The sequence below is a fragment of the Oncorhynchus tshawytscha genome, linkage group LG05, assembly GCF_018296145.1.
Source record: "Oncorhynchus tshawytscha isolate Ot180627B linkage group LG05, Otsh_v2.0, whole genome shotgun sequence".
Classification (NCBI taxonomy): Eukaryota; Metazoa; Chordata; class Actinopteri; order Salmoniformes; family Salmonidae; genus Oncorhynchus; species Oncorhynchus tshawytscha.
In genome coordinates, this window is record NC_056433.1 from 13,393,760 (window position 1) to 13,415,806 (window position 22,047).

The 22,047-nt window shown below is 41.8% G+C and overlaps 2 protein-coding genes across 3 annotated transcripts in view; both read left to right on the forward strand.

Moving 5' to 3' along the window:
- Positions 1-4,296: 4,296 nt before the first annotated feature.
- Positions 4,297-10,821, forward strand: rsph3 (radial spoke head 3). The gene is made up of 9 exons (XM_024419716.2): positions 4,297-4,553; positions 4,938-5,025; positions 5,120-5,261; positions 5,384-5,529; positions 5,971-6,174; positions 6,805-6,967; positions 7,441-7,527; positions 7,941-8,048; positions 9,225-10,821. Exons 1-8 carry the CDS (start codon positions 4,441-4,443, stop codon positions 8,015-8,017), a joined length of 1,020 nt encoding a protein of 339 aa, XP_024275484.1. The 5' UTR covers positions 4,297-4,440; the 3' UTR covers positions 8,018-8,048; positions 9,225-10,821.
- A 691-nt stretch (positions 10,822-11,512) lies between these two features.
- ezrb (ezrin b) overlaps positions 11,513-22,047 on the forward strand; it is a 61,207-nt gene continuing 50,672 nt past the window's right edge. Inside the window, exons 1-3 of one of the 2 annotated variants that reach the window (XM_042321513.1) lie at positions 11,513-11,665; positions 12,784-12,893; positions 20,047-20,130. In XM_042321513.1, the coding sequence (XP_042177447.1) occupies positions 12,882-12,893; positions 20,047-20,130 (96 nt within the window). In that variant the 5' untranslated portion in view covers positions 11,513-11,665; positions 12,784-12,881. The remainder of the gene's footprint in view (positions 11,666-12,783; positions 12,894-20,046; positions 20,131-22,047) is intronic. The other variant, XM_042321514.1, reaches the window with a different exon arrangement.

The window sequence follows — 22,047 nt, forward strand, 5'->3', positions numbered from 1 at the left end:
AGTTGTAGATATTCCATTTAAAAAAGCTGCCGTTTCCAGCTACAATAGTCATGTTATAACATTAACAATATCTACACTCTGCAAAAACATCGAAATGAATTACATATTTACAGATTCATACAGACTATTCTGAGGTGTTATGGCTATGTTGTTGCTACGGTGGCTGAGGAGGGAACTACAACAGAAGTATTTTTTTTTTCCTTCTCATTTTTCAAGCAAATGTCTTTAGGGAGTATGCGAGCACAGACGTTCCTTTGCCTAGCCGAGTTCTGCTAGGAGCAAGCCAAACCTGCATGCGGACACCTTTAGAGAACTGATTATGCTGTTTGTGGTTGACATGCACATTTTGTTACAGTTTCATATAGTTTTGTTAAGCCTTTTTTTAAAGCCATATAAGCAGAGCAAAATAAAAACATTTCAAATGTGGTTTCATTTCACTCATGCATGACTAGTGTTCTCTCTGTTTACTATGAGACCACAACTGCTTCCTGGTGTCAGTGAGAATGTTTCAAATGCTAAACAAAGTGTCAATTCAGGATACAGTATACCACTTATGTACATACAGTGCCATCAGAAAGTTTTCACAGTCGTTGAATTTTTCCACATTTTGTTATAAATCAAATCAAATCAAATCAAATCAAATTTTATTTGTCACATACACATGGTTAGCAGATGTTAATGCGAGTGTAGCGAAATGCTTGTGCTTCTAGTTCCGACAATGCAGTAATAACAAACAAGTAATCTAACTAACAATTCCAAAAAACTACTGTCTTATACACAGTGTAAGGGGATAAAGAATATGTACATAAGGATATATGAATGAGTGATGGTACAGAGCAGCATAGGCAAGATACAGTAGGTGATATCGAGTACAGTATATACATATGAGATGAGTATGTAAGCCAAGTGGCATAGTTAAAGTGGCTAGTGATACATGTATTACATAAGGATGCAGTCGATGATATAGAGTACAGTATCTACGTATGCATATGAGTATCTACGTATGAGTATATGCATATATGAGTATGTGAGTATCTACGTATGCATATATATGAGTATCTACGTATGCAGTATCTACGTATGCATATATAGTGGGATTCAAATAGATTTAAATTTCTTCAGGATTGGTGGGTCCCCTGCAGGACGGTTGGGCTAACGTAGGCTAATGCGATTAGCATGAGGTTGTAAGTAACAAGGATTTCCCAGGACATAGACATATCTGATATTGGCAGAAAACTTACATTCTTATTAATCTAACCGCACTGTCCAATTTACAGTAACTAGTGAAATACCATGCTATTGTTTGAGGAGAGTGCACAGTTTTACATAATTTATTAATAAACAAATTAGGCACATCTGAGCAGTCTTCATACAACATTTTGAACAGAAATGGAATGGTTCATTGGAAGTCTAAAACTTTGCACATACACGTCTGTCATCTAGTGGTCAAAATCTAAATTGCACTTGGGCTGGAATACATTATGGCCTTTCTCTTGCATTTCAAAGATGGTACACAAAAAAACGTTTGTTTTTTTCTTCGTATTATCTTTTACCAGATGTAATGTGTTCTCCTACATTCCTTTCACATTTTCACAAACTTCAAAGTGTTTCCTTTCGAATAGTACCAAGAAAATGCATATCCTTGCTTCAGTGCCTGAGCATTTCGGCAGTTATATTTGGGTATGATAATTTGGGGGGGGTGAATCAAATCAAATGTTATTTGTCACATGTGCCGAATACACCAAGTGTAGACCTTACTGTAAAATGCTTATTTACAAGCCCTTAACCAACAGTGCAGTTCAAGAAGAGTTAAGAAAATATGGGTCCCTCTGCTCTCTTGGCCGTCTTACTAGCAGACTCTGTTGCCCCAGCTGCAGGAGGGCACAGAGGAACTCCTCCGGGAAGCGATGGAGGTGTCTTGCATGCTTTCCCTGCTCCAGAGGGATGTGGCCTGCGCCAACAGACGGGCCATAGTGGTTAACTCCCGGAATTATCCGTGGCTGACCCAATCCCATCTGCCAGCTGCTCTCCAGAGCACATTTGCCACTCTCCCTATTACCCCAGGGCTGACGTTTGGCGCCGGGGTTGATGACATTCTGAAGCAGACCGATAACGTTTGTAGGGACCGGCGAGACCCTGTGGCGGTTCATGCTGCCTCCTCAGGTCCTGGGTTCAAGGCAGACGGACCGTCGCCACCCACCTACACCAGAACTATGCTGGGGTCCCTCTCCTGCCGCATCACCTCGTGCTGAGGGACGACAGCAGGGAGGGCACAGCGTGCGGTGGAGCAACAACCTATAAAACGTCACTGCCTTAGTAGGGACATGCCTGGGGGACCCAGGAGCTCGGTGCGCCAGAGGAGAGGCGGGCCCTGGCAGGACCCCTGACACACCATTACACGACCTCAGCCGCTTCTCCCGTTCTCCAAGGGAAAAGTGGGAGGAGGGTGTGGAGTCCCCCTGGGTGTTGTCCAAAATGCTTGAGGGGTACCGACTCCAAATCCGGTGCTGGCCCCCGTCCTTCAGGGGCCTTCGTGTCACAGAGGGTGGCCTTCATTGGCATGGAACTTGACTCAGTCCTAATGAGAGTACACCTGCCCACCAGGAGAGTTCAGGCAATCTTATCTTGTCACGACCACTTTCGGCAGGGGCTGCCCTGACCTGCCAACACCCGTTGCTGATTCCCCTGGGCCTGCTCCATCTCCGGCCTCTTCAACGGTGGTTCAACTCCCACCGGCTGCACCCGAAGCGCCAATGTCACCGTGCTGTCGCTCCTTTCTCTCAGGTGGGGTGTAGATGCTGAGGATGTGCCGCCGGGAGCTGGTCAGCACAGGCATCCCAGATTGGCTGGGGGGTGTGACCTAGGGCAGGTTGGTCAGTGGCTGTTGGCTACCCCCTTGGAGCGGCCGGCACATCAATACACGAGAGCTCCGAGCTGTACTGCTGGCCCTGCGGTCTTTCCTTCCACATCTGAAGGGAAGACATGTCTTGGTGAGAATGGACAACACCGCAGAGGTGTACCTGGTATCCTGAATGTGGCAGAGGATATGCTCTCGAAAGAGGGCCCACCGCCTTGAGACTGGAGCCTACATCCCCAGGTGGTGCAGCACCCATGGGAAAAGTTCAGGAGAGCGCAGGTGGACCTGTTTGCCTCCCTGGACAATGCACACTCACTGCCCCCTGTGGTACTGCATGTCGGAGCCACCAGGGCCTCTGGCCTTGGATGCTCTGGCTCATTGGCCAGGGCAGGAGCTTTACGCATTCCCCCCCTTTTCCCCTGATCAGCCTTCTCCTGTCCCTGTTGTCTGGGACACCTTGGCAACTGCCCCTGAGACCCAACCTACTGTCTCAGGCCGGTGGAACTCTGTGGCATCTGAGACCGCACCGCCTCAGTGTGTGGGCTTGGTTTCCTGAACGGCACCAATGGTCCATGTTAGGACTACAGGAGGGCGTAATGAAACATCTGCTTCCGCAAGCTCAAGCTCCCCACGCCCACCTACTGAGACCTCATTACCACCTGGTGTCGGCTACCATGAGCGGGGTGACCACCTGCCTTCGCTTCCGAGAACAGTTCAACGCCGACCTCCACAAGCTAGCCATCAACATGGTACCCTTCCCGAGTCTGCACTTCATGCCCAACAACGTCAAGACTGCTGCCTGTAACACCACACCCCCTGGATTCAAGATGTCCGCCACCTTCATAGGCAACAATACAGCCATCCAAGAGCTGTTTAAGTGTCTCTGAGCAGTTCACTGCCATGTTCCGTCGCAAGGCCTTCCTACTGGTACACCGGGGAGGGCATGGATGAGATAGAGTTCACCGAGGCAGAGAGCAATTTGAACGACTTGGTATTGGAGTACCAGGATGCCATCGCCGAGGGGGAGGTATATGAGGATGAAGAGGAAGAGTCTGAAATCCAGAGCCAAAATGTAACTTTCTTAAACCATCAAATAATGGGTCATTCCAAACTAAACTATATTGAAGCCACGTTATAATGAGCTTTTTCTCCTATATGCATTTTATTAGGCAATATTTGAATTAAAGTAAAGATTTTGTTTTTCCATACTGCACAGTGCATAGGATTCTATTTATTATTGAACTGTACATAAGGGTCCATAAGAGTGGAGTTGAAGACCATCATATTAAAATGAAATTACTTGAGCTGAATATATGTCAGTCCTGCATAAAATGTAAATGCCTTGCTTTGCTAGCCCCCCCAACCAAAAAAACAAAACTACTAGCAGGCAACCAAGGAAGTGATGTAACAGCAAAGTTACACTTCCTGGAAATCGTTGCTATGACAAACGTCAACAACTAGACACTCTTCTTCACTTTAATTTAGCTACCAGTTTGAATGTTTTTATCAAATAATACGGTTTGTTTTCATTAGAATAATTTTGCTAGTTAGAGATTAGTTAATTGCTAACTGTAAGTCAAAGAATGACATCCGTTTTACAGCCTCAAAAGGAGGCTCCAAACGGGACTTACACATTCGCCAGTCGCCCAAGACCTGTTCAAAACCGCACCAAATACAGAGAGCCCGCCGCGGAGCAGTAAGTTTGATAGACAACGACATATGCTGTCAGTAACTGATAGCTTAGCCAAACGCTCACTTCAGCAGCGTAAACAACTAGACTTTTTGCATAATGAAATGGGTAGCTAGATTATTGCCAGTATAGCAGAGTTGGGGTCAGTTCCATTTCGATTCCTGCCAGTTGTTGCACTGTATATTTTGCAGGGTCAGGCAGCTGAAATGGTGCTAGCAATTGTTCAGGTTTTTAATAAGTACGCTATCCAGTCTTGATTGATTAAAAAACAGGTGCAAAACCTGGTTCATTAATGTAACTGCGTTAGTGCACGGCTGTGGATAAGTGTATGCTAATTCGTATCAAGATTGTACATAGAAAAAAAAGAGCACCTGTTTCCTTCTCATGCAGAAGTGATGGACAGAGCAATTATGGAAACATCATGTATGACCGACGTGTTGTCAGGGGAAACACATATGCCCAGCACATCCTACCATTGGTGAGTTTCCAGCTCACCAAGTCAGATATTGAAAGTGATAACCACATTGGTAAAAATGTTTCCATCACGTCTTGTATAATTATGTATTGGCCAGGCAGCTCAGCCTGACCCTATTGAGGTCCAGAGACAGCAGGAGTCCAGAAGGAGATCGGTCGCTCGGAAGCGTGCCATGGAGCAGTTCAGGCCCAGGACTCCAGAGGCTCTGGAGGGAAGGAAGCACATAGATGTACAGACAGGTAAAAACCTAAATCTATGGGTAAAACAACATCTCAGCTGCCTACTGTCATTGTTGATTGATAGGACAACACAGAGGTTGGATTATTTCCAGAGCTGGAAATAATTACATGGATTATTTCAGAGCTTTATCTTGAGGAGCTGAATGATCGCATAGAGGACACCAGCGTCGAGTGCCAGACCGATGCCTTCCTGGACAAACCGGCCACCCCCCTCTTCATTCCTGCCAAGTCCGGTAAAGATGTGGCCACACAGATAGAGGAGGGAGAGGTATTACATCTTTTTATTTTTCCTCTTCATTGCTGTGCAATGAAAACAATTCAACATTTTGTGAAGGAGCTTCCTTCAAATGGATTGGCAACAGGTTGAAAATGTGTTAGGCATGTCTTTGTATTTATTATGGATCCCCATACTCTTCCTGGGGTACAAACAAGATTAAGGCGATTACATCAGAAAAAATATAAACGAAACAGTACATCATTCAACACATTATTACACCACTACTCTACCACTACATATCTATAATACAAAATGTATAATATAACAATGTGTGTGTGGGTGTCTCTTCACAGTCCGCATTGTTCTAAAAGGTGTAGTTTCATCTGAAACAGTATATTTGAAAATGTATTCAACACACTTTTAATCCTTTATTTTTTTACCCACTTTTTAACCCCTCTAACCCCTGCCCATGTCCCCTGCCTTGCCCTGCAGCTGTTTGACTTTGACATGGAGGTGCGCCCGGTGCTGGAGGTGCTGGTGGGGAAGACTGTGGAACAGGCCCTGCTGGAGGTCATGGAGGAGGAGGAGCTGGCCAGCCTGCGGGCACAGCAGCGGGCCTTCGAGGAGCTCCGCAACGCCGAGCTGGTGGAGGTGCAGCGGCTGGAGGAGCAAGAGAGACGCCACCGTGAGGAGAAGGTACAGGACCACCAGACATGGCTGCTGCCACACGGATACATGTAACCAATTCTCAGGCCAAAGATAAATGACTGGATAGATTAGTTTAAAAAAGTTAATGTCCATTACTCTCTAGTGCAACAGAGGTGGTTTGTTAGGGTGCTGAGTGGTGGTCTGCTTGCCTGAGACCTGAAAATATTTGCTTCTTGAGTGAATGCCTAGGCTTTCACTAGGGAAGACAGTGCCAATTAATCAGCCTGCAGGGATTGACATTAAGGTCTGAAAGGCAATCGCCGATTGGGCAAGTCAGCAGTATTTTGGGGTTCCCCAAAATTATGATAACTTGCCAGAACATTTTAAAGTAGCTATTTTTACCAACACACATGGGAGGAACCAGAAAGACCAGACTATTGGAATTCTTTGCATTTTGGTTGTTATCAGTCAAGTAAAATAAAACACCTGACGAATGGAGCAGCCTCAGAGCATGCTTAACTTGAGCGACTGCTCAGGGCACTTTCCCCAGGCAATAAGGCAACCCTCAATCCCTGACCTGGGTTTGATACCGGCTCAGGCACCATAGCATGAGGTTCCAGACAGACTCTTTGGATGGAAACAGACCCAAGACTTTCATTGTCTCTCTTCTCTGAACAGGAGCGTCGGATCACCCAGCAGCGAGAGGTGCTGAAGAAGGAGATGGAGACTGCGGACAAGATTGCGGCGCGAGCGTTTGCCCAGCACTACCTGGCCGACCTGCTCCCCTCGGTCTACACCACGCTGAGGGAACACGGCTACTTCTACGACCCTGTGGAGAGAGGTCCGTCTTCCCCCAGGGCCCTGCTGACTGTCCCTTGACCCTTTCCTCCAACAGTTACATAAGCGGTCGTGCTACATGAGATGTTCAATGCACACAATGCACGAGAAGACTGCCAAGACTGGTATTAGTTTGGTATTTTATTGGAATTCCCATTAGCTGTTGCGATGTCAGCAGCTGGTCTTCCTCGGATCCACGTGAAGATCCATGGAAGAATCTCGCTGCATAGTCCTCGCATCCTTGCTCCTTGCCTCCTGGAGGTGAAGGTCAGAGGGGAGGGACATCTGGCTTTCTCATCAAATGGGTTTTGAGGAGGCGAGGAGAGAGGACTCAAGGAGTATGCAATTGAGATTCTCCCTATGTATAGTTCGAGTACCAACATATTAAGTATTTGGTTCTAAAGATGCATGCATATTTACAGTATTTAACATTCAATGTTTTTTTGCGTGTGTGCTCTGGTCTTCTCTAATGTCCAGATATTGAGACTGGCTTCCTCCCGTGGCTGATGGCTCATGTCAGTAACACTTTGGAGAAGAGATACGTGGCAAGAGCAGTGTTGGACAGTAAGTGGATGAATGCACTTCTGAGATTTTTCAAATATCAATACTTTAAATCTTAGTATCTGTGCAGTTAACACATTCCCATAAGCCTTCCACAGAAGTGCATTTGCTGTGAGGCCGTCTTGAGATTTAACTGGTCATAAACATTGTTTTGGCTCCATCTAGTGGCTATTATTTAATACTACAGAAGCGATTGTAATTTAGAGAACCACCCCCCTGGCATTTACAGTGCTGCAGTTCTGAACTCAAATATCCTACAAAGACCATTGATGCAACCTATAAAATGCCATTTCAAAGACACGTGTTATATCTGTGTTATGTCCACAAGGGGTACTAGAACCATGAGGGTTAAACCCACCAGGGTACTCCGACACAGACCAAAGAGTTATAGCATACCCTCTCCGTATTTGTTTTAGTGCTTATCCATGATGTCACCCAGAAGAGGCTGGAGCTGTTCCAACAGATACAGCCCCACGACCACTCCACCCAATGAGGGCCTGTACCACTATGGGGGGGACATACAGGTAACATCAGCCAATTCGAAAGAACCAGCATTTGTTAATGGTATAAACAAATGAATAAACCCACTGCCTGTATGCTTCTTAAGGCTAGTTATTTGATATTGGAGCCAGAACCAATGATGCTGTGAGTGTGTTCGTTTGAATGAAAGAGACCTCCCCATTCTGTCAGGCCTGACTCCAAAACCGTTATTTGGTAGTCCCCATAGGAGAACCCTTTTGGATTCCGTGTAGAACCCTCTGTCGAAAGGGTTCTATCTGGAACGAAAAGGATTCTTCAAATGGTTCTCCTCTGGGGACAGCCGAAGAACCCTTTAAGCGTGTAGTTTGAAATCCATGCCTGCATAACTCAAGTTTTCATACAAATCTTTCATCCATGTTACACACAAGTCAGACTTAAAAGGCGCACTTAAGTCTGAATTTTGTCACACCTTAAGTGCGTCAGACTTAACATGCATGAATGATTTGTATGACAACTTGAGTTATGCAGGCATGGATTTCAAACTACACGCTTAAAGGGTTCTTCGGCTGTCCCCAGAGGAGAACCCTCTGAAGAAACCTTTCTGGTTGCAGGTAGAATCCTTTTGGTTCCAGATAGAACCCTTTCAAATTATGATTCAGTCCTTAGAGATGTACTACATGTTCCTCATGCTGGCCAACACCACTTAACAGCTCCTCCCTTGAGTTACAATCAAAATCAGGATGGTAGAGTGACTGATAAAGCATGTTAATGTTTTTAACCACACATCTGTCAGAATAGAAGAGGCTTAGAGCCTATTGCATATACAGTAAATAACCCATACTATTATAGCCGGTCTGGTCCCAGATCTGATTGTGCTGTCTAAAGCCACAGTGTTTAAAAATAAAAATATTTGCATCAGCATGTTGTTAATCCAGCGGTCCTGGCTAAATGCAAAAATCCATCAAGATTACGTATAGGGCATTCCTCTCCATTCAGACACTTCTGTCTTTCCCCAAACAGAATCCAATCACATTATTGGTTGATATTCTGAACGAACACCAATTTGATTATTTTTAAAGTGTTTAATCTAGCCCAGGCAGCACAGCACCTTTAATCATATGTACTGTAAGTAATGTAATCCATTGCAAAGTTCATCTCTGCTGCTACTGTGTCCAGGAAGTTAACACAAACCATGCTTTTTTGGTCTGTTTTCTTTACAGGGAATGCATTTCAAATGAAAAGTTGAGGAGCTGAATGGCGAAAGGAAAATCTCTACATATCTGTGCAGCACAGTACATTAAATGGTTATTAAAAAATATTTACTCTACTTATATTTATGATTTGAAAATATCGAACAACTGTCTACAATAAAGACTATAGATTTAACTCTTAGCATTTTCCACAAATCGCATTAGTCTCTGGTTTCATGGACAGTGCATTTATAGCCTATTAGTTTCCTGTCCTTACCCTTAGTGTTGTAGACAGAGTTTACTGACTTTTGATGTAATGTGTTGGAGGCTTGTTTCAGTAGCTCATAATCTGCAATTGGTGACTTGTCTTATTTTTCCTGCTGGTACAGTCATTTTCCCCGAAATTGTATCTCTTGAAATTATACTGGTGTTCAATCACTAAATTCCGGTTTACAAAAAGTCACATCCCTCAACAACAATCCTATAGTATTTGTGCCAGTGCCTTAACTTGAAAGTAATCTGCTAAACCAAAAATATTGACTACTTGAAAATGGTTACCAAACATTAGCTCCTGCGGTCATACCATTATGCTATTTATTATTATTTATTTTTTTAACAAATAAGACATGCTGGAAAGTACAGTACAACTGTGTTTCAGGACACATGTATACGATCCTTGTAATTTGTAAATAGATTGTAAACTATTTCCTCTTTACAAGTGGCTGTTTCGGTCCAATAGAATGCATGCGTTGTGACCTATAGCGCGCATTTTAGTGCACGCACTTCAGCGTTTATCTCTGATATATACTGTTCTATTTTAATCCTACTCAACTATTGGTCCGTTTCCATTTATGAAACCTCCCCAACCCGTTCACAGCGTTTCCTAGGTTGAGTTTTCGAGGGTGTACTTCTGACGCGCACTATTACTCAACTATACAAATAGAAACACAATGGTAATCCAAACAAATATACACGTGCATCTAATATCTTGCTTTTGTTTGTTTATGACGCCATAGTTATTTTGTTAGCATGAATGTGTGGTATTAAATTACCACTTCCCATAATAGACGTAATCTACAGTAGGCCTATTTTATGTAGCAACAGCAATTCGTAAAATTCTCAGATTATGGGGTGTCTTTATAAAGGACTTTACATTTTTTTTAAATGTTGCACTTTTTTTTGTAGTTGTATGCCTAAACCCTAAACCCAATGAATCATGTTAAAGCTACTCTGATAATAAACTTATGGCACATAATGCTCTCATCTGAATACTCTTATGATGTGGCCTCTTGGTTATCTCAAGGTCTTCCCTTCTGTACAATGACACAACTATTCCATCTGGTCTGTTTTATCCTCAAGGTCATGGAGTGAAGCCATTGCATTGGTGAAATAAATATGCTGTTTAGTGCCTGTCTTTTTATAATTAGCCAAATATAACAATTGTATAATTGTTTGCTAGATCTAGTCAACAATGAGCAGTATGTACTATTAAGAAAATTTGCTTTGACTGTAGCCAAAGTTATATTCTGCCTGGTTGATATAGCGAGACTCAGATTATAAATGATTATACTGTTCTGCCTGCGGCTATGGAATCCTGACCTGTTCACCGGACGTGCTACCTGTCCCAGACCTATTATTTGACCATGCTGGTCATTTATGAACATTTTCTGTTATAATCTCCAACCGGCACAGCCAGAAGAGGACTGGCCACCCCTCATAGCCTGGTTCCTCTCTCAGTTTCTTCCTAGGTTTTGGCCTTTCTAGGGAGTTTTTCCTAGCCAACATGCTTCAACACCTGCATTGCTTGCTGTTTGGGGTTTTAGGCTGGGTTTCTGTACAGCACTTTGAGATATCAGCTGATGTACGAAGGGCTATATAAATACATTTGATTTGATATAAATGCAGGCCTACTGAGTGATTTCAACTGTGATAAATGACATACTGTAGGTGCCCCATAAAGGGTTGTCAGGGTACCAGAAACAATGTGCCCATAAAGAGTTATTGACCACAGAATTGGGTGCCACATTGAATCACTGATCCTTCAATGTCAACATTTTGCTATGATCATCTTAAAGCTTTGCCATATATTTTCACCCCAAATTAATTTTAATTACTTATCACAAATTAGGTTACTAATTTTAAAATAATGTTTCTCCTTAATAAACATACCATTTTAATCGTACAGTAGATCAGTTGTAGGGTTTTGCCCTTATTTTGCATTTCTCTACAAGCTTGCTTGAGTTCAAACAGTTTTCAGTATAAACTACGTGTCATTAATGGGAGTCGCTGTTGTACGAATTACGGTTCCCTCTTGCCTGGCACCGGTGACAAACAGGAACTCATGCAAGCAAGCGGCAATAGTCGGAGCGCTGAAGTAGCGGAGGGTCAGCCATATTGCCGCGCTGTTAGTTCTGCAGAGGAGTGTCCGAGGCTGCCCTGCGGTAGAACCATCTTAAATCACACCTGCTCTGGTAAGCCATTGCACCTATTAATGAATAGGCGATCGAATATTTATGTGAACGTGAGACTGTTGAACAGAATAGGGATGCTCACTACTTTGTTTCCGCACTTGTTGCACCACTTCTGCCGCCGCTTCCCACAAAGGGGAGAAATATAACAACAGGTGTCTGGGATAATTGTAGTGGGTTGTGGCTTGGTAAAATGCTAGAAATGGAAGTGTATGTAGCTTGCAAGTGTAAAAATGTATCCATGATGCAACGGCTATTTTATTCGAATGTTTGCTCCAAAATGCACAATTAAAGCCTATTCGAGTAGGTAAAATAATTATCTTGGATAATAATATAATGACATTTGACAACAAAGAAGATTCACTGATTAGCCTAGTAGCCTATGCTAGGTAACTACAGATTTAGGTTGGTAACGTTAGGTAGACTCAACTTGTTTCCTTTGTAGGTCTGTCTACTTCTACACACGTCGTGTAACCTAATAGGTTTTGTTCTTTTTGAAATAAACAGTGTTGGCCTAATGTGTATTTTCTTCAGAAGTTAATGAAGCTCGTGGCTATTTTGTGATCCCAACTGCCCTGTTAAAGGATATAGACAATGTGTTACATTGTAACAGACGGCAGACCCTAAGCGCAACAGTATATTTGATACTCAACAGTATATTTGATGTCCCTGTGATGGATAGGCTACTTTGTATTGGCTTTCACATCACCCAGTAGTAGCCAATATTAATTGATTCTGAAGGAAAATGTATCTGCAGTACACCGTGTATTATATACTGTAGGCTATATCGAACGTCCCCTCATAATTTTATCCGAGCAAGGATCACACCTAGATACCACAGTAGTGGTACTGAAGTAAGATGTTTACCTATAAGGGTGGAGACTCCTAATTTATTTCGGTGTTAAAGCTCGACTCTCCTTTTTGTGGCTGTTATGGGTGAGGCTCGTTTAATCTGAATTTCCATAGACTATTTATAAAAAATGATTCATACGGCTGTACGAGGGCTGAGTCAACCAATCTCTATTTCGCACCAGCGTTTAAAGAAGGAAGGGTAGTCCCGTCTGACTGGTTATCACCGGAGTGGCTGAAACGCGTTTATCCTCTTTCGCTCTCTCTGACAGGAAGGCACTGACTGTGGAGACGTCATTTAGTAGACTATCCGAAGTATTTGGAAACCAACTTCACAGCTCCGCGCACGGACCCAGGAAAAGGACACAAAATGCCTAAAGCTGTAAGTATTGCAGTGATTTTATATATTTCAAAGATGTTAAGGTAGTCAGAGTTCTACTGAGTTGTCTAAACATATGCTTGGTAACTAAAGAGGATACGTTGGCAGTCCTGAGTCGAGATCCAAGTAGCCCCAGCAGGCAAGAGACACGATGTCTGCTCATGATAAGAGGAGATACTATAAGCTATTTGTGCTGTAATGACTATCTTACACCAAATATATATTATTTTTCTATGGTTTAATTTGTAGTTTCACTTGTAGATGAAAATACAAACATCCTCATTGATATCAATACATTCTCTTGAAGATGAGAATAAGAAGTTGGCCTCTTGTAAGTGGTCACACTGTCTGAATATATGTGCTTCCTCACATGAAGTTTAGTCATCTTCATTAGTCCTACTCTCAGAACCTTTTTGTTTGACTTAATGTAATATCCTAGCTGAGGCCTACCTGGGTTTAAAGCTGGTCATTTTTTTGGGGTGACATTTGTCTTTGACAGCACTTCCCAAAAAAACTATGGACTTTCATTAACCCCCCAGTCTCTCATCTGAGACACTAGAAGACTAGGAGTCATAAAGTGTTAAGAGCATCACTGGAAAGTGACATCATTGTGGTGCTGGCTACATGACACAGTAGCACTCTTAGCACTCTCTGGTACTCCACATTTAGGCACACAACCTGCCTTTTTTGGTAATATAATGGCAGACCGTTTTATTTTCTCTCCACAATATCAATGATGAGGCATAAGCATTGATTTACTGCCACTTACTGGCTTCTTTCTATATACCGTGAGTTAAGAAAGACATTAAATATTGCTAATGTTTTTTTGATGATCTTGCTCCTATTTATAGCATTGGTTGGTCAACATTTTTTGTTAGGCTGTGGCTGCTACGCTCACTACTGACTAGAAGGGCTTTCTATAACACAAACTGAGTTTCACTGACATGATGATCAGCCCATATTGAGATTCAGTATCGTGAGTTGTGATGCAATACTATCAACCATTTAAGCCAAAATCCTATTTACTGTGAAAAACACATCAAACCTGGTAGAATGTATCTATCATATAGAGAAATACAACTAGAGTAGATTTCATTGGTTTAGAAGAGAAAGTAATCTGACAAGAGAAAGTTGAGATTTGAGCAGCTGAGATTGAGATCCTGGTTTGGTGTTCTCTCTCTCTCAATTTACACTTGTCAGAATGACACATTGTCAGCAGGTTGACCTTTAATAGGATACATCTTGTCCTGGAGGCAGAGCCGAGTGATTTCCACTAGATGGGCCAGCTGCAAAGTCAAAATTGGCTATATATCGTAAGAATTCACAAAAACAAAAAATTGCTTAAATTTGTCTTAAATTAAGGTTAGGCATAAGGTAAACAGTGCGGTAAAGATTAGGGTTAGATTTCAGATTGTATTACTTTGTGGCTATGCCAGCTATTGACTATCATGCAGAGCTGCCTCCAGTACATGAGTCATCCCAATAAATGCCAACCTGCACATTGTCATCAAGTGAATCATGTTCCCTCCTTGGCTCTCCCTGAATCCTGTTTCACGGCCCCTTGAACATCCATTTGACAGTCTGACACACACACACACACACACACACACAGATGTGGGTGTTTCCTTCTCTTGTCTGAAACCCATTGTTAATAATTTGTTCTCGTGTATAATTGATAACTCAATAATATGACGATGCCTGCTGTTACGCCCTCTGGGCATGTCACTCCGAAGAGTCATCATGTTGGCACTTATCACATCATTATATATTTAGACATCATTATATAGTCTTTAGTTGTTAACAAAAGTTAATACACTATGTTCAGTCAACAAGTTGGCCAAGCTGAGGTGCCCCAGTTTGCAAAACTAACCCACTATTAGAGGTCTCAGTCCTAAATACCTTATTAAAAGGGACGCAGCAGGGGTGTATTCTACCCCCACTCCAGTCTCCATGGGACCTTCAGCTGGTCAGCAGGTAGGACCCAGCCCAGTGGGAGTTTATGGCTATATGGTTCTGTGGGGCATTGCAGACATGTTCCCATGACAACCCCACATTGCAACAACTCCTTTAAAGCCACACCGTTGTTAAATATTGAATGGGAATGCAGCATGTAGCCCATTCTGTTGAGCAACTGTGGTGAGATGATGATCACCATTGGTCAACCAACTCATTAACCAGTGAAGGGTGTTGCATACTAGACTAGATGTTCTCAAATGGTTTTGCCTCGGGACCCAGAATTAACCAGGTTGTCTCAGTCGTGACCCAATATTCATATCTCTAAGGCCGAAATGCAATCTGGAAAACTAGTTTTAATGCTATATTGACTGTAAATGTAGCAATTACATTACACAAGTGAACAACATTCCTAACTTTTTCATTGTCAATAATTCCATATTGATCATATTCTTCATGAAGAATGTTTTCAAGCTCACATGTTTGAAACCACAAAATCTGCTAATTGGCGCTAATAACTACATATTAAATATATTTATTAAAGCTTTTTTTTTTCAAAGAATACATTTCTACACACTTTCTACCTGGTATGTTGTTTAAATTCAGACTGCAGTATTTTATCACCCCCCAAAAATGTATTATATTTAAAAAAATCTATTTATATATTTTTTTACTTAGACACCTGCGATCCACTCAACCTCAATTTGGTTACGACTAGGGATGTAATGATTCACAGATACACATCGGTCCCCGGTTCAAATGTTTAATAAGATGTGAGTGCAACGGTCCGCGGGACCCCAAAAGATCCAAATGTGGCATGCATCGGTCAGAAAATGTATTCAAGTGTATTTAATCGGAGTTTACTTTTTTTGTATTATTTTCTTTATACCTTCCGAAAATACCTCTCATCTTTTGTGACAACCGCATCCTTGCCTTCAGTGTCGAACTTAGCATGTAATTATGTTGACAGTCATTGATCTACAAGTCATTTTGCATTCCCAACAACCCTAGGCACTATCAGTAGCATAGTCAAACTGCATGCTATGCAGCTTTGCACAATGACCAACTAGAGCTATTCTGTTCGGTTTCTGTTAGATTATAAAAATAATAATCTCTGTTTTCTATTATTATTTTAAACATTAAACGCACTATGCATTATGAGGGTTGAATGCCTTAAGAACACAGAATAAAACTATTAATAAAAGTACCATGATGGTAGTGACGGCCCATTACACTTATTAACCATAATTTATTCACATGACTTTAATCAAATATTTCAGTTGTTGTGTATATTACATTTGTTTTATTTGATGACTTTATTTTGTTCCAAATCATCATCTTATCTCTATAGAGGGGCTGCCTATGCAGCCTGACAAAATCACTATTTTAGTAGTCTTGATTTGATTTATCTCTAGATAAAACTGTGCGATGTGCGCACTGAGCTCACAAAAAACCCCCACATGAAATGGAATTCAAATTATTGAACCAATGTTGGTCAATTAGTTGTTTAAAAAATGGAAAATAACCATTTGGGTTAATCGCTCAGCACTAGTGATCTGGCACACCTGCGCATCACCTTCAGCATTCAAATGTTTGTAAAATGGCTTGCGCTTTCTAATTTTGGTAGTTTTGCTTGAAACAATCAGTATTATGGTAATTTTTGGATATACAGGGTAAAGTTGATAATTTCATGACGAGGACAGTAATCACTTTTGCTACACGCACTGCATGGTAGAAGCAACTCACTCCGAGTCTGTCAACACATCCAAACAGTCTAAACTATTCGATTGAGATGAGACGGGGGCAATTTTAAAAGATAAATATAGAGCCAGTAATGTATCAAACACGTTTAATCTGCAATAATGACAAATTCATGAGTTGGTGATGGGGATTTCAGATTGAAAGTGTGGGGGGGGGATTGCTCCCCCCCCTGTTGAATTGTTCTTTCTATGGAATAATTGTCTACTGCCATCGTGGTGGTAGATGCTCAGTTTCCCTTATGGCTCAGCTCAGGTGCCTACATACACCATAGACATATACATCATTTACAGGCCCCTTTCCTGTGACTGACACACAGACACACAGACAGACAGACAGACAGACAGTTCAGAGAGGCCCATAATTTAGAATAGAAAATGAATGGGTTTATGCAACAAGTGTTATTGTATCGCATTGAGTCAAATCCCATTTGGTTTGTTGATTAATATACAAAGGATCATTTCGAGTCAGTTGGAAAGTTTGTCATAAGCATACGTGTACTTCTCTTATGGTTTCAGAATAATAATTATAGTCATTCTCACCAGAGTTGCACTTTCTGGAAATGTAGGTCTTTGCCCAGTGTATTTTTTATCATTAATGTCATGTTTTCTGGTAATGTTCTGACTGAATGGCTTCAGTGACTTACCGTTAGTCGAATTGCATGAGATCAGATGTCACTCACCCACTGGTTTTGTGTGTGTGGCGGTGCCCACTCACTTGTTCCTCTCTGTTGGTCTGGGTGTGTTGACTTAGGGTGCCCCGATTTAGTCATTACTCTAGGTATATTATACAACGATGTGGAGGGATAACGTTGTGCACGTTTCCTTTCCTTTTCCTCCACTTAGCTGATCCGGAGTCAGTTTAACTGTGTCGTCACAGGGAAAAGGCCTGTCTGTCTCCCTCACACAGCTGATCTGGAGTCAGTTTGACTGTGTGCAGTCTGGGACCTAAGGTCTGTTTAGAAGGCATAGTGGTATAGGAGAGGAACCACTGGGGAGGCCCAGCTGAAAGGGGATCTTTGTGTTGCTGTTTAATGGAGTTTTCTTCTCTCTCTCTCTTTTTTACCTCTGTTTTGGATGCTGCTTCCCACAGTGTGAGCTAGGAGCCCCTCACCTCGAGGTTTAGTGATGATACTGTCAGTCTCTGGTTGTGTTCAATAGAGAGAAAGCATTTTGAATTGGAGTCAAACAAGTAGGTACTTGCTAAATTTGTCCAATAAGAACACATATTTTCATTTTTCTGTTGGAAAATGTGTTGCTACGGTGTGCCATGCTGAATTCCTGATGAACTACCCCCCCTCCTCCAACTGAACTCCCAGACTCAGACTGACCCAGTCACAGCTGACCACAACATTCAGTATGTCCATTATGAGGCTTTTCCAATGCAAAAAATAAACAACCTTTCATGCTACCTTACCTACCTGTACCTTTTCATCTACCTTACCTACCTTACTTTTTATCTATGTTTCCTACCTTACCTTAACTTACCTTTAATCTATTTTACCTACCTTACCTAAACTTACTTACCTACCTTACCTTTAATCTACCTTACCTTACCTACACTACCTTACCTACCTTACTTTTTATCTACCTTACTTTTTATCTACCTTACCTAAATTTACCTACCTTACTTTTTATCTACCTTGCCTACCTTTTTATTTACATTACCTACCTTACCTGAACTTACCGTACCTTTTCATCTACCTTACATTTTCATCTACCTTTTATCTACCTTACCTACATTACCTAACTTACCTGAACTTACCTACCTTACATTTTCATCTACCTTACCGACCTTACCTTTTATCTACATTACCTACCTTACCTTTTATCTACATTACCTACCTTACCTTTGATCTACATTGCCTACCTTACCTTTTATCTACATTACCTACCTTACCTTTTATCTATATTACTGACCTTACTTTCTATCTACATTACCTACCTTACCTTTTATCTACATGACCTACCTTACCTTTTATCTACCGTAGTTGAATGTGCTGACTATAAGTCACTCTGGATAAGAGCATCTGCTAAATGACCTAAATGTAAATGTAGATGCAATTTTCTCTTTGTAGTCCATTCACATTCACTTTGTTCTGAAAGGGTTGAATTGTTCTTTCTATGGAATAATTGTCTACTGCCATCGTCACGTCAGTTATTCTGTGTAGGCTCAGTATGTAGCCTACGAGGCAGCTAGGGAGCATGGCTGTGAGTCAACAGTCAGTCAGTAAGAGCCCAGGGCCCAGCCCAGCAGACGTCCCATTTGGCTGTTTCCATTAGGCACCATTGAGTTTGCTCACTACAGAGCCTCAATGTCATTCACAATGGCCAGGAGATGACAGATTACACCAAAGGCTCTGCTAACAGCAGGCTTCCGCTCCCTCATCTCTAAGTCCACACACTTCTTTATAGGGTTGTCAGTCAGTGCTAACCAATAACCTGAGTAAATACTGTACTGTAGAACCGAATCATAACTGAAACAACATCTGACCTAGAAGAGAGAGTTGAAGGACTGGTGTGTGTTAGAGAGCTCACAATGCTGACATTGTAATGAATATGATGTATTTTAGCAGGACTTTAGTCACTGAAGTGGTGATATCCTATCACGGGTCTCTATTGTGAAAGCCTTACACAGTTGATGTCATGTCTCATTCATGGAAATCGGGAAGATGCTCTCATTGCAACTCACAAGGCAGTTTTTTTCCAATACGTTTTTCTCCGTATTTTCAACGTTTTAGTTGTTTGAATCATTTTATTACCTCAGTGGACCTCCGTAAGCAGGCCAAAACTAGAAGGACTGTTTGTGCAGCATAGGTCAGCCTTATCAATCATTAACCGAAGAATGGAAACGCATGCCTTTTCTCTCAAAACTGCAGTGAATGGACATAGCCTGTATTGACAAACTTCCCTGCCCACCCACGCTATCCTGATAGGCTGGTCTGTGTCAAGGGGTTATGACACTATCGCCCTCACCACCTATAGCTATCTCCGACAGGGGCCCCCTCTGAAGTCAACCATGTGCCTTTACTGTAACTAGCTAACTGCAGCTGGTAGCTACAAAAGGCTGACGTGCTTCACAACCACACACAATTTACTTTATAGTCAAACAGAGAAGTTTACCAGACTAGCTTAGTATGAAATCTGAAACGAGAGCTCAGGAGTAAATATTTGAGGTAAAACACATTGTGATTTTCCCACTCAGTTCCCTCCGATCAGTCTTTCTGTCTGTTACAAAGCATAGATAAACAAACACATGCTCTGTTGTGTTTATTCTGTCTTTACAGTACTTTGAAGTACACGTCTGTGTGACATGTAGATTGCTCCTCAGCTGCTCTGTCACTGTTAGTTCCTATAGTGTTTTAACCCCTCTCTCTCTGACTAGATAGTAAATAGTCATGTTTTTATGTTACTAATGTCTTTCTGTCATGTCTCTCCCTCCACAGGTCAATGTTCGTGTCACCACCATGGACGCTGAGCTGGAGTTTGCCGTCCAGCCCAGCACCACTGGTAAACAGCTCTTTGACCAGGTCAGTGTTTACAGTATCCTTCTTGCTGTTATATTCATAGGGTTGGTCCTGTTATTACTAGCAACAACAGAGCACCTAGAGTATTTACAATATATTTTTGCAGACATTTTTATTAAATATATTTTGAAGCCATCCTCTCGTGTGTGTGTGCGCGCGCGCTTATCAGTTGCCCTGCTCTAGTGACCCGGCCCCAAGCCCACTCCCCCACCTCTCCATACCTCCAGGCCTGTCCTGTACCCACTCACAGCCATTGATATGTTATCTAAGGCAGGGTTTCAAGAGATTTGAACTGGAATTGTTCTTATCAGACACTCTCTCCTCACGTACTCTAGCAACCATTTCCCGAAAGGGGTGTTGTGCTTCGAGCCAAGAGGTTACTGAAACTGATTACCGGTAGAGTGATGTTACTGAAACTGATTACTGGTAGTGTGAGGCTACTGAAACTGATTACTGGTAGTGTGAGGCTACTGAAACTGATTACCGGTAGTGTTAGAAGAGAGAGCATGATAAAAGCCTTTTCCTTTTTATCAGATTACAATATATATAACAATCTAGAGGTAAAATTGACATTATTTATGGAAGTGAATAGAGGTCGACCGATTATTCGTAATTAATTAGGGCCGATTTCAAGTTTTCATAAAAACGGTCATCGGCATTTTTGGACACCGATCATGGCCGATTGATTACATTGCACTCCACGAGGAGACTGCGTGGCAGGCTGACTACCTGTTATGCGAGTGCAGCAAGGAGCCAAGGTAAGGTGCAAGCTAGCATTAAACGGATCTTATAAAAACAATCAATCTTAACATAATCACTAGTTAACCTCTCTAGGATAGGAGACGCAGCGCGGCAAATTCAAATAAAATGATATAAAAATAAAACTTTCATTAAATCACACATGTAAGATACTAAATTAAAGCTACACTCGTTGTGAATCCAGCCAACATGTCAGATTTTAAAAAGGCTTTTCAGCGAAAGAATAAGAAGCCATTATCTGATGATAGCACAACAGTAAACAAAGATAGTAGCATATTTCAACCCTGCAGGCGCTACACAACGCAGAAATAAAATATAAAACATGCCTTACCTTTGACGAGTACCTTTTGGCACTCCAATATGTCCCATAAATATCACAATTGGTCCTTTTGTTCTATTAATTCCATCCATATATATCCAAAATGTCCATTTATTTGGCGCGTTTGATCCAGAAAAAAACAGCTTCCAATTTGCACAACGTCACTACAAAAAAGTTGCCTGTAAACTTTGCCAAAACATTTCAAACTACTTTTGTAATACAACTTTAGGTATTTTTAAACGTTAATAATCGATCAAATTGAAGACGGGTTTATTTGTGTTCAATACAGGAAGACAACAAACCAACGCTACTTTTCAAGTCTTGCGCAACTCTCAACAGTGTCACCCAGTTCCTAGATGGCCGTACTTCTTCATTGCACAAAGGAATAACCTCAACCAAATTCCAAAGACTGGTGACATCCAGTGGAAGCGGTATGAGTAGCAGGAAGTTGAAATTGGGCACACTATTTATCCAAAAGTGAAAATGCTGCCCCCTATACCTTAAGAAGTTAACTACACATAGTTGATGATATTACTAGTTTATCTAGCTTGTCCTGCGTTGCATATAATCGATGCGGTGCCTGTTAATTTATCATTGAATCATAGCCTACTTCGCCAAACAGGTGATTTAACAAGCACATTCGCGAAGAAAGCACTGTCGTTGCACCAATGTGTACCTAACCATAAACATCAACACCTTTCTTAAAATCATTACACAAGTATATATTTCTAAACCTGCATATTTAGTTAATATTGCCTGCTAACATGAATTTCTTTTAACTAGGGAAATTGTGTCACTTCTCTTGCGTTCTGTGCAACAGAGTCAGGGTATATGCAGCAGTT